General features: G+C 60.5%; 1 protein-coding gene across 1 annotated transcript; it reads right to left on the reverse strand.

The window, feature by feature from the left end:
* Positions 1-7,386: 7,386 nt before the first annotated feature.
* Positions 7,387-17,315, reverse strand: PNPLA5 (patatin like domain 5, triacylglycerol lipase; the record flags this gene model as incomplete). The annotated part of the gene is made up of 9 exons (XM_081129640.1): positions 7,387-7,523; positions 7,994-8,109; positions 9,635-9,767; positions 11,713-11,898; positions 12,953-13,013; positions 14,232-14,441; positions 14,699-14,764; positions 16,478-16,710; positions 17,123-17,315. 9 exons carry the CDS (start codon positions 17,313-17,315, stop codon positions 7,387-7,389), a joined length of 1,335 nt encoding a protein of 444 aa, XP_080985766.1.
* Positions 17,316-19,809: the final 2,494 nt, after the last annotated feature.

Raw genomic sequence — 19,809 nt, forward strand, 5'->3', positions numbered from 1 at the left:
CCGCAGGCGTGACGTCACGGCGCCGCCTCGCCGCCGCGCAACTGCGCCCGCGGTGTGACGTCATGGCCCCGCCCGCCGCGCCCCCTGCCCTCCGCAGACGTGACGTCGTGAGGCCACACCCAGCCGCGTGGGCGCCCCCCGGCGGGGCCCCGCAGCCCGCCGCCGGGCCCCTGAACCCCCCGCCCGCACCCCGAGCCCCCCGCCCGCGCCCCCAGCCCGCCGCCCGCGCCCCAGCCCCGCGTTCGCTGCCACCGGAGCCCGAGCTTCGGCGAGCGCTGCGCGCGGGCTCAGGAAACGCAGCAGCCGGGGCCGCCCGGAGGCGCCTTCCCGCGCGCAGCACGGATTTGGGGAGCCTCGGACCCGCAGCCGTCGCGGGGGGGGGGGGCGGCCCTCTCGGAGCCTTCGTTTGTGAGCGCCCAGGTGATGTCAGGGGGGCTCGGGCTGCGGAAAACACGCCCCGCGGTCTCCTAGGCGCAGAGGGGCGCGGGGGTGAGTCGTCGTTTGCAGGACGAGCCCCAGCCCTGGGAAGACTCACTGTGCAGGCAGCGCCCCCAGGCCTGCACTTAGTGAGGCCCCCCACACGCAGGCTGCGCCGCGTGAGAGCGGCGGGGTTCTGGAGGCTTCCCTGCCACCCCCAGCCAGCCTCTGGCGCAGCGGGCGCGTGGTCAGCACCTACTGCGCGCCTGGGGCCGCGGGAGCTCGGAGGTGGAAACAGTGACGTCCGGGCCTAACCCGCTGAGGCTCCGCGTCTCCCGCCGCACAAAGGGGATGACCGTGTGCGACCCTCGGCGCTGCGGCCCGGGGGTGGGCGCAGGTGACCGCACCCGCCAGAACCCGGGGCCAGCAGGTGGCAGGGCCTGCCCGCCCGCTCCCTCTCCTTGCTCTGTAACTTTTTAAAATTGATGTTTAGAGAGAGAGAGAGGAACATCGATTTGTTGTTCCGCTTAGCTGTGCATCATTGGTTGATTCTTGAAAGTGCCCTGACCAGGGATCGAACCCACAGCCTTGGCGGATGGGGTGAGGCTCTAACCAACTGAGCCACCCAGTCGGGGCCCCTCCTTCTTTGTCCTAGACTGAGACGCTCAAAGTCGGGCAAGAGGGACGCACAGGTGGCTGAGAGTGCGTGTGCACGTGGACAGAGAGGAAGGAGGCTGTGGGTGTCTTTACAGAATCCACGGAGGACATCGCAAGCACCCGAGACGGGGTGAAGGGCAGTCAGGCGGCTGAAGGCTGGAGGACTCGAAGCGGCTGGTGCTGCAGACGAGGGTCCTCGCTGCGGCAGGAGGCAGGGAGGAAGCGCGTGGCCCTGGACTGGAACCGGAGGTGTTGGTGTGAGCTGATGACTTTTTAAAAAATATTTCTTATTTTTGCTGACAAGGCCCTGAGGCACTGGGATTGCAGTCAGACTAGGCACACCCCGTGCCCAGAGCTTGGTTTCTAAATACTTCCCTCCAGAAGGAACCAGGGATTCTTCTTTTTTTCCTAAGTCAGTACTTTTTATTTTATTTTTTTATTGATTTCCGAGAGGAGGGGAGAGGGAGATAGAAACATCAGTGATGAGAGAGCATCATCAATCAGCTGCCTCCGGCACGCCCCTTCCTGGGACCGAGCCCGCAACCCGGGCAAGTGCCCTGACCCGGAATCGAACCCTGACCTCCTGGCTCATGGGTCGACGCTCAACCGCTGAGCCACGCCGGCCGGGCGGAACCAGGGGTTCTTGAAGAAAAGGTCAATCTCAGGTCTGGGCAAAGAAAGTACAAGATGAGCCTAAAACATCTTATTGGGCCAAAAAAATAAGACAGTGTTTTTAAAAATGATAGGGACAGGTCAAAAGGGCACAGGAGCTGGCTAGAAAGGCCAAATCCGGCACAGTTTGCACATGTTAGACAAAAATTGGAAGCAACTCAAACGCCCATCAGCAGAATGGATAAACTGTGATATATTCATGTGCTGGGACACTCACTACACAGAGATAAAAAAAAAAAAATTACTGGTACACACAACAACATGGGCAAACTTCGCCGTCAAAATGACCGACAAAGCAGCCAAACGCGAAAGGTGATTTATTGTATGGTTTCGTTCGTACGCCTTCAGGGACAAGCAAAACTCACCTGTGGTGACAGAAGCCGAGAAAGTCAGGCAAGTGCTTGACTGGGGCCCGAGGGAGAGGGCTGAGCAGGGACAGACCCGGGCGTGCCCTCCAGAGTGTGGGGAACATTGTGCTCCCGGCGATGGTGACGGGACCATGCAGGCACAGTGCTGTATAGAGAGAGGCGTGGACACAGGTATAGATGGAGCTGCGGAGAGAGATGGAGATGGGTGGGTGGACGGACAGACAGACAGACGGGCACGCAGAGCTGCGGGCCTGCCTCAGGGAGTCGCACAGGGCCCTGTGCTCACAGGGGCTCTGCGCCTGGGGTTGAATGCTCTGTGGTCACCATCCTGAGATTCTTCATCGTTTCATTCGAACTTGTGTTTATACGTGACGTCTGACAGGGTAACGGAGCCTGTGCCGGGACTTGGTGGCTCCACCCTCTGCCACTTTCTCAGGACGAGTTCCTGACTGCCCGGTCCTCTGTCCTCTGGTGTCCCGGCCCCACGGGGCCCGAAGGGGGTCAGGTCCCGTGCTCACACCCCGTGGCGTCTCAGAGTGGCCCTTGATCGAAGCCATCGCTGTTGCCTCTGTCCCAGACTGGCAGCACCCCGGGGCATTTGGGGGGTGAATCAGCAAAGGAGAGCCTCTCCCCCGCCCCCAGGTCAGGCACCCATCTGTCCAGCGTGGAGGCTGTAACGCCCTTGGGGCAGCAGCGTGTGGGAAGGGGGGATGGCGGCTCGAGTGCCCTGCCCCCAGCCAGGGCGGGGTGTGTGGGTCCCACGGCTGACGGGGAGATGGGCAGCCGACGGGCAGCTCCCAGAGTCATGCCGACCTTAAGCAGCAAACAAAAAACCCCAGCACGACAGATTGAGAGATTGCGGAAGGTATTTTAGTACCTCGACTGGCATTTGTCCTGCGTTTTGAACAAGAAGCCCTACATTTTATTCCTGCACCGGGACCCACAAATTATGTCCTATAGAGATGTCTGTGTAAAAAAAAATTTTTTTGAGGCATACACTTAAGATTTGTGTGTGTACATTTTACCTCAATGACGATTTGCTGCGTGTGCATATGTGTGTATTTATACCTAAGTGAAAATATTTTAAAGGGTATATTTTTCAATGATTTAGGAAAGGAATGGGGGGGAGGGCCCCACAGTTCCATACTGAAATTAAGAAAAAGAAAGAACGCGTGAGTGAACACAGGGAGAAGAGAAAACCCTTGCTCCCTGTAAAATGACGGCTGATAGGCATCGAGGGGAGGGCGGAGCAATCAGATCACCGTCTTATCGTCACCCCTGAAATGCCCAGGTGCCTGTATCGTTCCACATTAAAGCCGCCCTGGGGTGGAGACTCGTGGGAGAAAGTTACGCCTCCAGCCTCGGCACGGCTGCCCGCAGGTTACTTATCAGAATGGAAGACGCTTAACTTTCTGGCAGACACCGTGCTAAGCAAGCGGCCGGAACGAGCGTCGCCAGCGACGCGGCAAACTAACCCCGTGCGCCTCCGACGTGGTGCGGACAGAGCCACTCACGCGGCCTTCCTTCCAGGGCTCAGACCCCGAGTCAGAGGAGAGGGGCCCTGGCCACGCGGCTCAGCGGGGAGGGCGGCGGCCTGCGCCCGAAGGGTCCTGGGTTCAACTCTCGGTCAAGGGCTTCGATCCGCCCCGGAGGCCATCGGTCCGTCTGTCTCTCTCACATCGATGTTTCTCTCTCTCTCTCTCTCCTTAAAAAGCAACGGAAAAAATATCCTCGAGGAAAGAGCACAGAACCTAAGCCAAGGGACAGCCCATAAAACAACCGACCGCTAATCTACAAAAATGTCAGTGTCATAAAAACACACAGCAACGAAACAGAAAGGACTGCTCCACGGTAAGGGAGAGCAGAGCTCTCTTACGAGCTGCATGAGCGCGTGACTCTGGATTGGGTACGGGATCACGAGAAAAGGCATGAAGGACATCACGGGGACCGTTTGCGACGTATGAATATGGACTCGATATTCGCTAATGTATTAATTTTCAGTTTCATGCATTTTAAACTGTACTAGGGTTATTTAAAATCATGTTCTTCTTTTAGGAGGCACGTGCTGAAGCGTTTGGGGTGTAGAATCACAATGTCTGCAACTTTCAAACGGCTCTAGAAAAAACACGGTTCTAACACCAGTGCGAGTGCATGTGTTTGTAGCCGTCGAGAGGGAAAGGAAATGTGACAAGTGCCACAAACGGACGAATGTAGAGGATGGTGTCTGTCCTTCGACGCGTTTGTTTTCTATCGCTGCTGTAACAAACTGTCACAACGTCAGCGGCTTAAAACAGCACAAATTTATTATCTTACAGTTCTGAGGGGCAGAGGCCTAATGCGGGTGTCACGAGGCCAAGATCAAGAGCCGCCAAAGCCTCATTCCTTTCTGGAGGCTCTTGGGATGAAGCCGGTTCCTTGCCTTTCCCAGCCCTGCTTTCCTTGGCTGCGGCCCCTTCCTCCAGCTTCGGGGCCAGCAGGGGCTGGTCCCATCTCTCTCACGTCACATCTCATCACTCCCGCACAAGCTCTTCCCCTGCCTCCCTCCTCCACGTCGAAGGACCCTTGTAGTTCTATTGGGCCCACCCAATAATCCAGGGGAATCTCCTCATTTTGTCAGCTGATTAGCAACCTTAACTCCATCCCTAACCTTAAATCCCTTTGACGTGTAACATAACATAGTCACAGGTTCTGGGGATTTGAACGTGGATATCTTTGGGGGGGGGGGATGTGTGTGCTATTCTGCCTACCACAGTTGTATGATTTCTTGTACTTTTCCTACAGGTTTAATTTTTTCAGAATAAAAATCTAAAGGAAAACCCCTGTTAACATAGAAAATCCTGAGGTCTCTAAGAAAATAGCTACCAGAATTCATAGGTGAGTTTAGTAAGATCACAGGATACAGGGCCCACAAATAAAAATCGATTCTGTTTCTACTTTTTAGTAGCAAACAGTTGGAAATTGAAAATACCATGTGCAATAGCATCAAAAAGCATTAAAAGCTTAGGAGTAAATCTAAGAAAATATATGCAATATTCATAGAACAAAAGCTACAGAACATTGATGAGAGAAATTAAAGAAAATTCAGAGAAGTGGAGACGTAATCCGGCTCATGGCTCGGAAGACTCAACGTTGTTAGGACTCCCGTGCTCCTCAGATTCGTCTGTGGGGTCTATGGGACCCCAAGCAAAACCCCAACGGGCTCTTTTGTAAAAATTAACAAGTTGCTTCTAAAACCGATACGGAAAAGCAAGGAGGCTAGAGCGGTCCAAACAATTTCAAAAAACAACAACAGCGAGGCCGAGAGGCTCCTGATTTCAAGATGCAGCATAAAGCTCTTTGCCTTAGAGCCATAAACCAAGACAGCCTGGGGTTGGCACCAGCAGAGCCGTGAAGGTAAATGGAAGGGAAGAGGGAGCCCGGGAATGGACACGCGGGGACGCCCGACTCGTTTTTTGACAAAGGTGTCCCCACAGGGCAGAAAGCAGCTTCGTATGAAACAGGACGGCCCCCCGAGGCCTGCCTGCCGGGCGGCTGTAAACGCTCCATCCCAGGAGGTGTAGAGGAGGCTGGGTGGCCTCTGTCCTGAACAGACTCCCCCCGAAATACAAAAATACAAAGACGGTGGAGCCAGGACTTTCCCGGCCTCAGGTCCCCAGAGGCGGCCGCTGTCCGCGGTGCTGAACCCGCCGCCCGGGCCCTGCCCGGCCCTGGCCGCGGAGCTTTGTGCGCTGCCTCGGGGCACATTTTCCTGTTCGTGGGCACTATCCACGTTTTAGGGTTACCTACTCATTCATTACAGACATGCCAGACGCATGGAGAGTGAGAGAGGCCGGGCCCCAGGGCCCGGGGAGGTCACGGCTGGGACCCTGGGAGGAAAGGGGGGTGGACCTACGACTTTAGCACAACCGATGGGGCACCACCGTGCCGAGTCCAGAGAGGGCCCTGCCATCCCATCACGGCTCCCCCGAGCTCTGTCCGGACCCCCCCCCCCGCCGGGGCGGAGTGAGGCTCTAAGGAGGTCCTCCCAGCCTGGCTCGGACCCGGAGCAGAGGGTAGTTAGCACGCCTTGGCCGCCCACGCCGCCTTTCTGAGCAGGAGGTCCTGCCGCATGGGGCAGCGGGCAAGGGGTGGTTCGTCCTCTCAGGTTAATTTTCTATGGTCTCCACTCTGTTCGGGGGAAACTGAGGTACGGGGACTGTCCTGGGTCACGATGCTGAGTCGCAGAGGTGGGACTCAAGCCCAGGTGTACCTGGATTCAGAGCCCAGGACCCCTCCTTTGCTCTGTAACACCTCAGGGCTCTGTGTCAGGAGAGCACAGAAGTGACGCGTCAGGGGACTCTGGCCTGGATCACCTCCCGGGCCGTCTGCTTTGTCAGCTGAGCCACCTCAGCATCTCCTAAGGGCCTGGCCGGGGGCACAGGGTGGGTCCTGCTCTGAGGACAGGGAGAGCAGTCACTCCCAGGAGAGGCCAGGGAAGGTCTGCTGTCCCAGCAGCCTCTCTGCCGAGGGAGGGAGGGACAGGGGCGGGGCGGAATAAGGGGGGGGCTATGGTGGTGGCAGCTGGTGGTCACCCCAACAGAAGCACATGCAACTGGGATTCTGAAGAGATTTTAATCCCTGAGCCTCTCTCCTCTCACCTCCCACCTCCTGCAGGGCCTTAGCTCTTGCTGGGTGGACCCAGTAGGAAGTCTGAGGTCAAGGTTGCTGGAGTGAGCAGACCACGGGGGTCACCCCCGAGGGCTGGCACAGGGCAGAGAAAGCAGAGAAAGGGTCCAAGGGGAGGCACACCACCCCATCACTCCACCTGCTCCCCAATCTCTGAGGCGAGCAGCCCTGCACCCGACCCCTCTCCTAAGCAGAGCCGCCCCCAGCCCCACCCAGAGGGAAATTCCAGGGGTGGGGTGACCTGGGTGCACAGTGACCCAGGACATACCAACAGGCTGGGCCTTTCCCCAGAAAGAAGTACCTAGGCCCCAGGGAATGGGCTCCAAGGAGCAGGGGCTCCAGAGGGGCTGGTGGGGTCTCCTCTGGCTCCTGAGGGTCACCCGCCCACACAGTCTGGGACAAGAGCCTGAGGGAAAAAGGGAGGCCATCCCCTCAGTTCTCCACTTGGCGAACAATTCCAGGGCCCACCCTGGGCCAGGGGCACCCCAGCAGGCTCTGAACTCCAGAAGTCGAGTCAGATCCGGGCCTCACTCAAGGGGCAGACATGGGCACACAGAACAAGGTCCAGAGCGATCAGGAGAGGCCAGGCACTGGGCCCAGCTTGGTGTCACTTGGGCCTGATGGGCAGGGCGGGGCTGGGCTTCTTGGCCAGGTCCTTGGGAGGAGCTGCCTCCAGCTGGAGAGGGCTGGTGACGGGCAGGCTACAGAGGAAGCAGAAGTGAGGACAGGTTGTCAAGCCCAGGGCTGGATGAAGGGCGGGGTGAAGCTATTGGGGGCAGCCTGGCACCCAGTGAGCCCCAGTCTCTCTCCCCCCAAATCCTGCGACAAGGAAGGAAGGCTGAGACCCTTATCTGGGCTGAGCTGGGAGTGACATGGAGGTTCCAGGGACAGCCCCTTCCTGGGAGGGCTGCACAGGTGTCCTTGGGAAACAGAGGGCTGATGAGGGGGTGCAGGAGGACTGCGGGGTCTCCAGCCAGCAGGGCAGGCAGGTTGGGGACCCCACACAGGGCCTGTAGGGGCATCTGGAAAGATGGCAGAACTGACGGGGACCTGGCCAAGCGGGAAGATTGACTGTCCTCTGTGGGCTCGGCTGCCCCTGTGCAGGGTGTGGTGACTGTGTCCTGCAGACTGGCCAGGCCCAGCGCGGACCGTGCGGCCTGCCTGCCCGCCGAGGACAGCCTCTCTGCGCCACCCAGCCTGTCCTCCCGCCTCACCTGAGCAGCCGAGGAGCTGGTCCTTCACCCTGGAGTACACCCCAAGGGCCAAGCCCCTCAGCTCGCCCTGTATCCACTGCAAGTCAGCCAGCGCGTCGGGCAGCCACACTGCCAGCCTGGAGGAGGGGACAGCAACAGCTTCACTCGAGCATTGGCCCAGCTGAGCCCACCCTCCCCATGGGCCCAGAGAGGAGTCGAGGGCCCGTGCACCCAGGCACCAGGGCTGAAGGAAGGGGGTAAGAAGCGTCCAGAAGTATTGGTTCTACCACAGAGCAGCTCAGCCCACAGGGCACCTATAGGGGGTGAGGGGCCTGGGAATGAAACCTAATGGACTCTGAGCTTGGTGGGGGTGGCCAGGCCCTGAAGGCAGACTCCACGGAGCACAAAAGGAAAGCCCAGGGAGGAAAGGGCAGGGCTTTGGGGTCAAGGTGGCTCCGGGTGCAACCCAGCCCCACTGCTCATCAGCTGTGTGACGTGGGTAGAGCAGGGAACCTCTCTGGGCCTCAATTTTCTCATCTGCCAAATAAGGACAGTCATGTTGCCTACAGTTCCTACCCTCCTCCCTGTCTCTGTGCCTTCCTCCCTCTTCTCCCCAGCCCAGCTCCCCACTCCATACCCTGCATGCACTGTCCTCCCAGCAGCCAGTGACCGTCCTAAAGCACACAGGCCCCCATAGCGCTCTCTTGCTCGAGCCCCCTGTGCTCCCCACGTGAGCCCTGCAGCATCAGTAGAGGGCCGGGCATCCAGCTGTAGCAGAGAAAGCACCTGGCCAGCACCTTCTTGGACTCACTGGACACTACAGGGCCTCCCTTCCCCCACCGGCTGGCCTTAGAGGGGCCTCTAAACCAGGCCTCAGGCTGTCAGCCACACTGGACTTACTGCTCCTTGAATGAGCCTTACTCCCGTCTGCCCCAGGACCTTTGCACGTGCTGTTCTATCCTTCTGAAATGCTTTGCCCTTCCCTCTTTGCTTGGTGGACTCTTACCCTTCAGATTATCTCCTCTAGGCAGCCTTCTCTGACTAGCTGCTAGTGTGAGCCGTCCGGGTTCACAGCTGGTCTAGACCTCCCTAGGTATCTCTGGGCAGAGCGGTGATTACGCAAGTGAATGTGCGATGACCTGTGCCCTGTCAGGCTCCACAAGGCTAGGGACTGGGTCTGGGGCAGTGCCGCCTCCCTCGCCTCCAGCCAGGGCTTGGCCCCTGGTCAGCCTGCAATGCCTGTTGCTAGAATAAATGAACAGCAGCGTTAAAATGGTTAGTGAGCACTTAACTACAGCCAGTCTGCCATGGAAGAGCCTGGTTGTACACAAAAGGATTCTGAGGCCCAGAGAGGTCAAGAGCCCTGGCCCGGGCCACACAGCAAATCTGTGCCACACCAGCCCCTAGGGTTATTTTTTAAAATAGCACATGGTCCCTGAGGTTCTGACAGGCGGAGCAATGGGCCAAAGGTCCTGGAGACAGGGGAAGGGCCAAGGCGCCCCCGGGAGGCCCCAGCTTGACCACAGCTGGCACACTGCCTCCCCAGCAGTCCCCCACACCCCCCTGGGGCGTTCAGCCAGCACCAGGCGTCTCAGGGAGACCAGCCAAGCTCTGCCCATGCTGTGCCGGCCGCCCTTCCTGCCCCGGCACTGGCCCCCTCACCTTCTGCTCCGGAAGTAGACGTACTCGAAGGGCAGCGTGTAGGGCAGCAGCAGGCACGTGAGCACCTTCCCGGGCATCGACCGGCGGAAGCGGGCCCAGGCGCCGGGGTCCCTCCTGCATGTTTTCTTCAGCGCTGCAGGAGAAGCCGTGGCATGCCACGCGGCCCGCAGCGGCTCCCTCCCCGCCTCGGCCCCAGACTGCGCCCCCCCCACGGCTCACGCCCCCCCGGGAGCCATCGCAGGGCCAGGCCCTCAGCTGGGGCTCTCCCGGCACAGGCCCTGAGGCGGGCAAGGTGCGCCCCTTTCACAGAGGGGGGGACGGAGGTCCAGAGCGGAGAAGCCACTTCCCAAAGGCTGTCCCCAGGAAGTGGCAGGGCCAGGATGGGCCCGAGGCCTCCTCAGGCTCGCCCAGCCCTCTGGAAAGTCTGCTGGGGCCACCCAAGATGGGGCAGGTGCCCATCCCGCCCTCGATAATAGTAGCACATCGGTGTCATTACCCACAACAGTGGCAACAGCTGGGACCGTGACGACCATTTCCCAAGCCCTCTCTCCTCCTAACTGACCAGGGTGGGCGGGACCTGCGTCCCGGCTGGAGCCAGAGCCCGAGCCCGAATCCCCGGCCCAGACCGTGGCACAGCCGCGCACACCCCCCACCCTGACTTCTAGACGCTGGGAGGACTCACACTCAGCACAGTCCGAAGACATAGCCCCCCGCGTACCTGACACGCCCCTTCCCCTCCCCGAACCCAGGTTACCGCCCCTGTAACGGCAGGACCGACCCCCTGGCAGGCAGGTGAGGATTATGGGGCACCTGCAGGGGCCAGGCCAGATGACAATTCCATTTCCCGAAGCGGGTGCCCCCAGAACCTCCGGGGCGCTGGCGATGTGCCCCTTCAAGGAGGTGGCTCTCCGGTGCCCCCGTGTGGCGGCAGGGGTGCTGCCAGGGTTCCAGGGCGCCAAGCTCCAACCGGCTCAGCGCACACCAGAGCCCACTCCTATATCCCCCGGGGTCTCCAGCGCTGAAAGAGGCACCCCCTCCCCCACCCCCTCCCACCTCACAGTCCCTGCTCTGGCCCTGCACCGTCATCTCTCCCCCCAGCCTCCTGGCCCTTTAGCCTGTGCCCCCTGGCTAGGCACAGTAATCTCTGGGCCTAGGGGTCAGAGGCGCCTCTGAAAAGGGTGCTCGCTGCCAGCAACCCCCTCAGTGGCCCTGTCTCTCTCTTCTAAGCCACCTGCCCAACCCTTCCAGCCTCCCTAAGCCCATCTCTGCTTCCCTGCCCCTCAACCACCATGTTACAGCCACAGGGGCCTCCGGGTCCTCCCCTCCACAGCACCCCAGGACATTTGCACATGCTGTGCCCTCTGCCTGGACGCTCGCCTCCCACTCTCCTTGCCTGGCCAACTTCTCCTTTCCTGTCCTGCTTAGATGCTCTAACCCACCCCCAGCAGCACCATGACATGTGTCTGTGGGACCCTGAACTTTCCTGACATCGCAACTGTGACGTTTCAGTCACTGAGCAGGAGAACAAGCTAAACAGTTCAGAGCAGAACTCCTGGTTCTGCCATTTGCCAGCTATGTGACCTTGGGCAAGTCACTTAACCTCTCTGGGTTCTGGGTTCTGCATCTGTGCAGTGGGGACAGCTCAGAGCCGTCCTCAGAGGATTGTTGAGAGGGTGAACTGAGTCTGGACCCTCCTGTGGGCCCCTCCTGTGTCCCTCAGTACCTCCTGCCCTTTCCCAGACAGTGGGCCAAAGTCTTGGCTTTCTCAGGCGCAGACTTGGGTTCGAATCCCCCAGCTGCAGGCTCTGAGACCTTGGTGAGTCCCTTTCCCTCTCTGAGCCTCAGTTTTCTCATCATTGAAATGGGGTAAGAAAAAAACACTTGGGCCCACGGTTGTAGTAAGGAGCGAGTGACACAACATGTAAGAGCCCCTTGGCACCACCCTGGCACTTAGCAGGTACCCAAAGAACCCTGTCTTCTTCCAGACCGTGAGCATCTTCAGGGCAGGGTCCCAGCCCCAAGCCCCCGAGCACAGGGCGCCTGCCAGGTGAGCAAGCGCAGTAAGGAAGGGGCAATACCAGCCTCCAGCTCCGGTGAGAGCTGCTCGAAGTTGGGCACGTCCTTGACTAGCACGTTAGGCACTGCCCAGTTGAGCGACAGGCCCGCCTCCTGTCCTCTGTCATGACCAGTGTCCCAGGTCCCATCAGCTGGGGCTGGGGACTCCTTAGATGCCAACATCCACAGCACTGGCTCCTTGGTGAGTCCTGGGTCAGGCAAGAGGAGGGATATGACAGGTCAGCACATCCGGAGCCTCCTAGTGACAGTGACTCCCCCGCCTCTCCACCCCGTCCACACCATCCGCCCCATTCAGTCCCAAACGAGGCTCTGGGGACCCGCCGGTCACGGGATGGGCCCGCGGCTCATCCTGATGGACGCCTTCCCACACCCCGCTCCCTCCCTGTTCACTTTCTCGAGGTTAATCAGAGCCCAGACCCTGAAGACCCAGCCCAGGGTTCAAATCTTGGCTCCACCGCCTGTTAGCTCTGTGACCTGACAGCTCCCTGCCTCGGTTTCCCTCTCTGTGAACGGGGAAAATGAAGACCTGCCACACTGTTTTCTGAGAATTAGGTGAGTACCGGGAGCTCAAGGCCAAGCTGGGCACGCGGTAAGCGCTCGGCAAATGCTTCCTCGCGGCCGTGTGTTTGGGGCCATAGTGTGGGGGGGTCCAAGACATGGGTTTTGGGGACAGACAGCTTGGGTTCAAATCTCAGCTTTAGCACTTGAGCAAAGAGCATTGCCCTGTGGGATGACATCAAGCCCTCTCTGGCCCACCCGCTGTCCCATGAACGCACGCCCACACACATGTGCCCACACACGCACCTGCAGCCACACTCTGTTCCCTCGGGGCGCTGGCCTGTTCCTTTGCCCTTGCTCACCTCCCTGACTACAATGTTCTTTTCCTTTCCTTCCTCGACACTTCCCATAGTCTCCCTAACTAGACAAAATCCAGCTTATCTGTCACCGCCTCCAGGAAGCCCTCCTTGCCCACTCCACCCCCCAGGCTGAGTCAGGTGTTTCTTCTGGGCTCTCACAGCCCTGAGCCTTCCTCCATCTCCCTGGGGAGATGTCCCTCTCTGGATCTGTCCCCTTGAACAGGCTCTCTGGGCCCCCAGCACCTGGCTCAGGCCAGGCACAGAGCAGATGCTGAGGAGGAGGCTGAGTGAGCCAAGGCCCATAAAACGTCAAGTGCCCAAGAGGCAGGATCCACCTGGCACTCCCGTGGGGCGCGCTCCCAGCTGCTGTGGCGCTGTCACCTACCGCGTCTCTCCAGGAACCTCAGGGCGTCCAGGTAGCCTTGTCTGCAGTGGTGGGCCAACACCTGCCAACACGCAGGTCAGGGTGGGACCGGGAAGGCCTGGACCAGCCCTCGGGCTGATGGTCGCAGGCCAGAGACTTGTCTTCAGCTGGAAGGGATTCCAGCCTGCACTCCCCAAGAGACCCCTTGGCAGGGCTCAGGGACTCCGGGGCCTGGCACTCAGGAGCACAGTGGCTCCGATCCGCTGCCCACTCTGCTCCTACCCCTGTGATTACCGGGCTGGGCTCTTGCTCCAGCCCCTCCCCTCTCTGGCCTTAGGCCCCTCCGCTGGCCCGGACGCCTGGGCCATCGCCTGGTTCCTACAGGCCAGTGGGTGATGGATTCTTTGCCCTTTGATCGCCACTGCCAGGACCAGCCTGCGATGGCAGAGGAGCTCCAGGGCCGTGCCCGGCTGCCTTGGCCAGAGCCCCACCACGGGGGAAAGCGCCTGCAGGCTCGGGAAGGAGCTCTGCCTTCCTGCGCTGTGTGACCTCGGGCCAGCCCCCCACCTTTCTGAGCGCCTCGCTCCCCTGTCTGTAAAACGGGGCTGGGACTGTCTGTCCTTCCATCCTCCGGGGGGCCAGAGAAAAGGAGCCTGACTTGCTTCCTATATTACACAACTCGACACAACCGCAAGAGGGCGGAGGAAAGCGCGGGGCCCGGCGTGGGGGGGGCGGGGGGTGGAGGAGCACATTAGGACACGCAGCTGGTTGTCAAACGACCTATTTTCCAGAGATGCTGAGGAGCAAACAGGAACGTGGGCGCGTTGCCATCTTCCTGTGAGCTCGTGGCTCGCCCCCTGGCCCCCGTCAGGGCAGGTAGAAGGGGGGACTGGGCCAGCTGGGGATTTGAAAGCTGGCTTTGCAGCTTCTGGGCTGTGTGACTCTGAACAAGTCATTTAACCTCTCTGAGCTGTGGTGCCCCCCCTGAGAGGCGGAGATGTTAGCAGCCCCTCCGCACAGAGCCTGGCCCAGGGCGGCACCGGCCGAGCTCAGCAGGGCTGGCGTGAGCGCGTTGCCCCGACAGGGACCCGTCTACCCCACCCTCGCTCAGGGAGGGAAGAACATTAAGGCACAGCTTGGGCTCCAGGCTGCGGGTTCGAGAGCTTGGCTGTAAGACTCAGGACATGTGTCTCAACCACCCTGAGGTTGTGGGGAGGGCTCAGGGCACAGAGTCTGACACGGGGCCCTCGGGCACGGCTGAGGCTCCAACCCCAAGGCCGGAGGCAGGGGCCGGACCTACCTCGGGGCAGGGGGCCAGCAGGCAGATGAAGGTCAGGAATATGTTTGTGGTGGAGATCTGGAAGCTGGCGTTGAAGGTGTTCAGCTCCAGCATGCTGGCCGAGGTGCTCTGGGGGCAGATGTCCATTGTCCCGGAGAAGGGTGACACAGTGATGGTGGAGGGGCAGTCCCCGAAGGGCAAGTTGTTGCTCAGAGACCCGTCGAAGTAGCGCTGCAATGGGGTGGGCGGTGCTGCCTCAGGTCCTGCCCGCCTGCCACACCACCGCGGAGCTGCCCGCCAAGCGTGGGCTGCAGCCAGTGACCCTGTGCCCGCCCCTGAGTCACCAGGTCTGTCCTAGCCCAGGAGGCTCTGAGCACCTAGGAGCAGGGAGAGGCTGGCACAGGGCAGGTGCTCAAGGAACACCGGTGCCTTCCACCCGCACACCTCCCATCGGCGGGTGCCTCGGGCTGCAGAGCTCAGCTACTTACCTCCCCTCTGAATTCGGGGGGGATCACCCCGCAGTAGAAAGGGAAGTACAGGGAACAGATCAAGGCCTGAAAAGACAAGAGTCAGCGGAAACATGTGTTCATGTGCCTTGTGCCCACAACAGCTCTGAGCTCCACGTCTCATCCCAGGATAGCCCGCAGGCGGGTGTTATTGGTCCTGTGTCCAGGGGAGAGGAGTGAGGCCCTGGGAAGCATTGAGTCCCAGCCAAATTCCCAAAGTTAAGAAGGGATTTGAACGCAGGCTGGTCTCAACATCCGCCCTCTTCCTGCTGATCAGACCCTTGCACCTTGGGGCTGCTGCTGGGATTTCTTGCCCCAAGGACAAACAGGCACCAAGCACAGTTTTCTTCCACAGTCTGGCAGGATGCTCCCCCGAGGATCTAGGAATGTTGGACACTGATTCCAACCAGATGTACCTCAAACAAGACACCTCAACTTCCTACCCACCTGGAAAACACTGCCTACTGTCCCAGGAGAGGCTCTGACAAGTCCTACAGTAAAAAAAAATCCTTGACATAGACCCTGACGCTATTGGTGTTAGGGCTGGACAATGCTCTGCTGTGGGGTGTGGGGCGCTGTCCTGGGCATTGAGGGATGTGTAGCAGGACCTCTACCTGCTAGATGCTAGTAGTATACACACACACACACACACACACACACACACACACACAGTTGTGATACCCCAAAATGTCTCCAGTGCTGCCAAGTGGCCCCAAGGGGGAAGTCACCCAGGCTGAGAACCGCTGGCCTAGAGCTCGCCGCTCGAGCAGAGCCTCGCCTCACAGAGCCCTGGAAGCAGCCCTCCGGGTCCTCTAGGAGAGGTAGAGCCTATCCTGCCTCTGACCAGATGGGGGCGCCGGTGAGCACCTCGTTTACTGAGCACCTACTATGTGCCAGGCCCTGTACTAAGTGCCACATAAGCAAAGGCGATGGAACGCCCTTTGAGGTTCCCTGCAGGCCTCCTCAGGAAGCCGGGGACATCAGCCTGCAGCGAGGGACTGGCCCCTCCCTGCACACACTGAGAATTCAGGTCAGCGCAGACTCAGAGACGGGCCCTGTGCGGGGCACTGGGGGCCCTCAGGTGAAGCAAATTCTGCATCAGGGACCCCAGGCTGCGTGGGGGGTGCAGCCCCCGATGGGGAGCGTGGGCCCAGTCCCCCGCCTGCCCGAGCACGCCGGCTCTGTCCCTGCGCTCCTCCCTCGGCCACGAGGCTCTCTGTCAGCCTGTTTCATTCCGATGCTGGATTGTTTCGGAACTCCTCGCAGATGGTCACTATCTGCACCCCATACGCGTTAGGCTGGAAGCCCCAAGGTCCGGGCAACATTTTGGTATGTCAGTCTCTGTTACAGTGAGCGCCTGGAATGGTGACTGGCCCATAACAGACCTTCAGCAGGTGTTTGCCCACTGTGCCCAGAAGCACTTGGGAGACGGGGGTGGGGTCGGGGCTGGGCAGGCACCCTCTGGAAAGAGCAGCCCCTTCGGGGGGCTCTGACTGAAAAAGCTCGCCTTGTGCCCCGTCCCCAGCCATGCTCTCTGTGTGCGGCCGAGGAGCCCCCACTGCAAGCTGGGCAGTGTCCACGCTCAGCTTGCCCCCCCCCCCGCCGCTCAACTCCTCATTTGTAAACAAGCTGAGGGGCTGCAAGTTCACTCCCCGCCCCAGTCTCCCCGCCTCCCTGCAGATATGTCGGCCCCAGGAGGCGCCTGGAAGGAGACGGAGACCACCCACGGCCACCGGGCCCCAAAGCCCACAGCCTGCTCACCTGGATGACCTCGTCACGGCTGGCGAAGTCTGTGATGATGACATTGTGGCCATCCGGCCAGCGGGTCAGTGAGACGCCCAGCCTCTGCGAGGCCAGGATGTGGACGTTGCTGGGCAGAATGCGTTGCAGCTGCTGCTTGATGTGCTCGATGGGCGCGAAGGCCGGGTGGAAGATGCCCAGGCTCAGCTGCTCCACCTGCTTGGCCAGGCCCAGGAGCTGGTCGCAGCAGAAGTCTGCAGCAGGGGGACAGGGTCTTGAGCCACCAGGTGAACCTGCCACGCCTGCCGGACAGCTTGACTTCCCTCCTGAGTGCCACGTCCACGTGGGTGCAGGGTCCTCCCCTCTCCTGCTCAGAACTCCTGTGCCCAGCCCTGCATTCAGATGCTCTGTCCCACCTTTTGCCCCAAGTGACCTTGGGGACAGTGTTCCTGGCCCTGAGCCTGGCATCCCTCTCATCCCTCTCCTGTGACACGGGGGGGGGGGGGCACGTCCTTGGGGTTCTCAGATGGATTAAACGGGAGTGTGCTGGGTGTAAAGACCACGGGGCAGGGCCCAAGCACAGGCCCCAGGACGCCCTCCCTCTGCACCTACCCCTCCCTCTAAGGGGACCCCCAGCCCTCCTGGCCCGCACTCTTCCCCACGCACCGGCTGACTTGTCCAGGATGAGGGAGATGGCGCAGAGCGTCCCGCAGGAGGAGCCGTAGAAGCGGCGGGCGCCCTGGAGGAGGCGCGGGGCGCGCTCTCGCAGGCACTGGGCCACACCCACGTGGTAGAGCCCCAGGAAGGCTGCTCCGCTGAAGGACAGGCTCCAGCTGTCCTCCTCCCCAAAGGTGCCCATGGCGGGGGGCCGGGGGCCCGCACAGGGTCCAAATAGGGCCCGGGAGGGGGGTCGGTGGCAGGCGCTGCCGGGATGGGGCACGGGCAGGAAGCCGGTGGGAGGGATGTGGAGCGCGGATGCCCTCCAGATATGAAGCTCTGGCGGGAGAGCCCGGCCCCACCCCCGGTGCCCAGGCAGGTCCCTGGGCTGCGTCACCCACGGCCCCTGCCAATGAGGTCCTGGGGCTGTGGCCACCCCCTCTCCTCCAGGTGAGCACCAGGTGTGTCCCAGAGGTGCCCGCAGGCCTTGGGTGCCCTGGCGTCGCCCCCACATGCCTGCCCTGGGTCAGGATCACAGTCCCAGATTTCCAGTGACAGGGCCTGGGGGGAATGGGACCAGCTTTCCCCTGACCTCTGTACCCCCAAACCCTGCTCAGGCCCTGGGGGGTGCTGAGGACAGAGGCAGCGAGCGGCAGGAGGCACCATCCTGTGCAAAGCGCTTTCCTTGCAGTTGCCCTCACAAAGCTGTGTGAGGAGGGACCTCCGTGCCCGCGTCCGGCTGGGGACACTGACCACCTGCTAAGCCACGAAATGCCTCCCAGCAAGCTTGTCCAGTCCTGTAAACTGGGGGGGGGGGGGGGGAGCAGCTCTGGAAACCAGGCAGCGAGTGACAGGGGACCCCAGAGAAACTTCCCCCATGCTCGCAGGGTGCTGGGGCACGGGGAGGGGCCGTGTCTGCCCGTGGCGGCGGGTCTCCCAGGCTCCCCGACTCCCCACCCCCTGGGGAGGGCTGAGTAACCACGGTGGGCAGTCGCTGGAACGTCCTGGAGTCTCAGTCGTGACGGGCCGAAGATGAAGGTTTACCGCGGACGCCGTTTGTGTGAACAGCCCCGAAGCACTGCTGCGTTTTTCTGAATAACATGTGAACCGGTGGAAGACCGGCTGGAAGGTCCCACAGTCTGTGTGTCAGAGGCTGTCCGTGGGGGTGGGAGGCAAGGGAAACGGGGGTGGGGCAGGGCAAAGGACAGAACAGCGAAGTAAATCAGAGCGTGCGGGCCCCAGGAGCTCAGAAGAAGGGCGGGCACAGCCAGGGGCATGCGGCGGGGCGGGCGCCAGCCCAGGCCCATGGACTGGCACCACGCTCAGGCCCCCGCCCACTCCCCGGCCGAGCAGGGGGCGGGCCAGTGGGCATCCTCCTGGGCGCAGGCGACGCCCTACAGTGCCTAGCGGCCCCCCTCCCCAGCGGAGGGGCCAGAGGATCGGGAGAGGCTTTACTGGGGGCAGGGGGCGGGTTGTGAAGGTCAACAACACATCTTGGCAAACTGTTTACTTCCTCCCTGGCACTGGCTGAGCACTTTTCCTAGGTCCTTTCATTTTATCTTCCCCCAAATCCTGTGAGATAAACCGTATTGCCAACCCCATTTTACAGATGAAGAAACTGAGACGGAGCCCGGGAACCCAAGAGAGCTCTGGCAGTAACAGGCCTCGCTGGGCCTCGCTGGCCTCCTTGTTGCCCTGACGGGGAGGAGGGCGGGGGCAGGAAGCGGAGCTGGGGGGCCTGAGTCTCAGGCCAGAGGAGTCCACGGGCCGGCTGAAGGGCACGGGGCTCCTGGCCTAGGGGGGAGGCCTCTCCGCAGGGGTCAGGACAGAGGGGACTTCGGGAATCGGGAGGCTGGGTGTGGGAGGCGGAGGCAGGAGTCTGGCAGGCACAGGAACTCGGCCCAAGGGCACGGTGAGCGGGTCAGGCTGGCAGAAGGTGGGGCACCCTGGGAGTGGGCGCACCCGGGACTTGCGGGCGGAGGGGCGTGTGAACTGTGGGGACACAGGGAGCTGCAGGTGGCACTGGGCGGATGAGTTGGCTTCCAGGTCACGGGGACTCCCAGGGAGGGTGTGGCTTCAAAAAAAGGTCCGTGAGCTGCTACCGTGTGTTTGCCAAGTTTATGGTTAAGTGACAAATGCAAAGTGCAGAACAGTGTCTGTGGGATGTTGCCTTTTGTATAAGAAACAAGGGGGAAATCAGGAAATACTGATGCATCTCCCTTTATTCCCGTTGCTTTCTGAGAGAGAGAAAGCCGCGGACTAGACCCTGCTGCTCACAAGGGGCGGGGGGGGGGGGCGGGGGGGGCTGGAAGAGGCGGGGAGCAATACTTCTCGGAGGTCAGCTTCATAAATAAATTTGACTTTAGAACCACATTAGTCTTTTGTACACTAAAAAAAAAAAAATCATCATATATTAGAGGAAAAAAACTGAAAGTGAAATACGAGCGGAAACGAATGAACTGTATTCCAAATTAATCCTGTCCCCACACCCAACAGGGGGCTTTTGAACACGGGACTTAGGCTGTGCAGGGTGGGGCACAAGCAGGTTTACAGTTGTTCGTATGGAAAATAATAAAATAAATCATAAATAGTAACACAAGAATAAACCCTGTGTTTTGTGTACTCACAACTATAAACCTCCTTTGCCCTACCCTGTATATCCTCAAGCTACAAACCAAAGGACTGCAAATATTAAA

This window comes from Miniopterus schreibersii, assembly GCF_964146895.1.
Source record: "Miniopterus schreibersii genome assembly, chromosome: 2".
Taxonomy (NCBI): domain Eukaryota; kingdom Metazoa; phylum Chordata; class Mammalia; order Chiroptera; family Miniopteridae; genus Miniopterus; species Miniopterus schreibersii.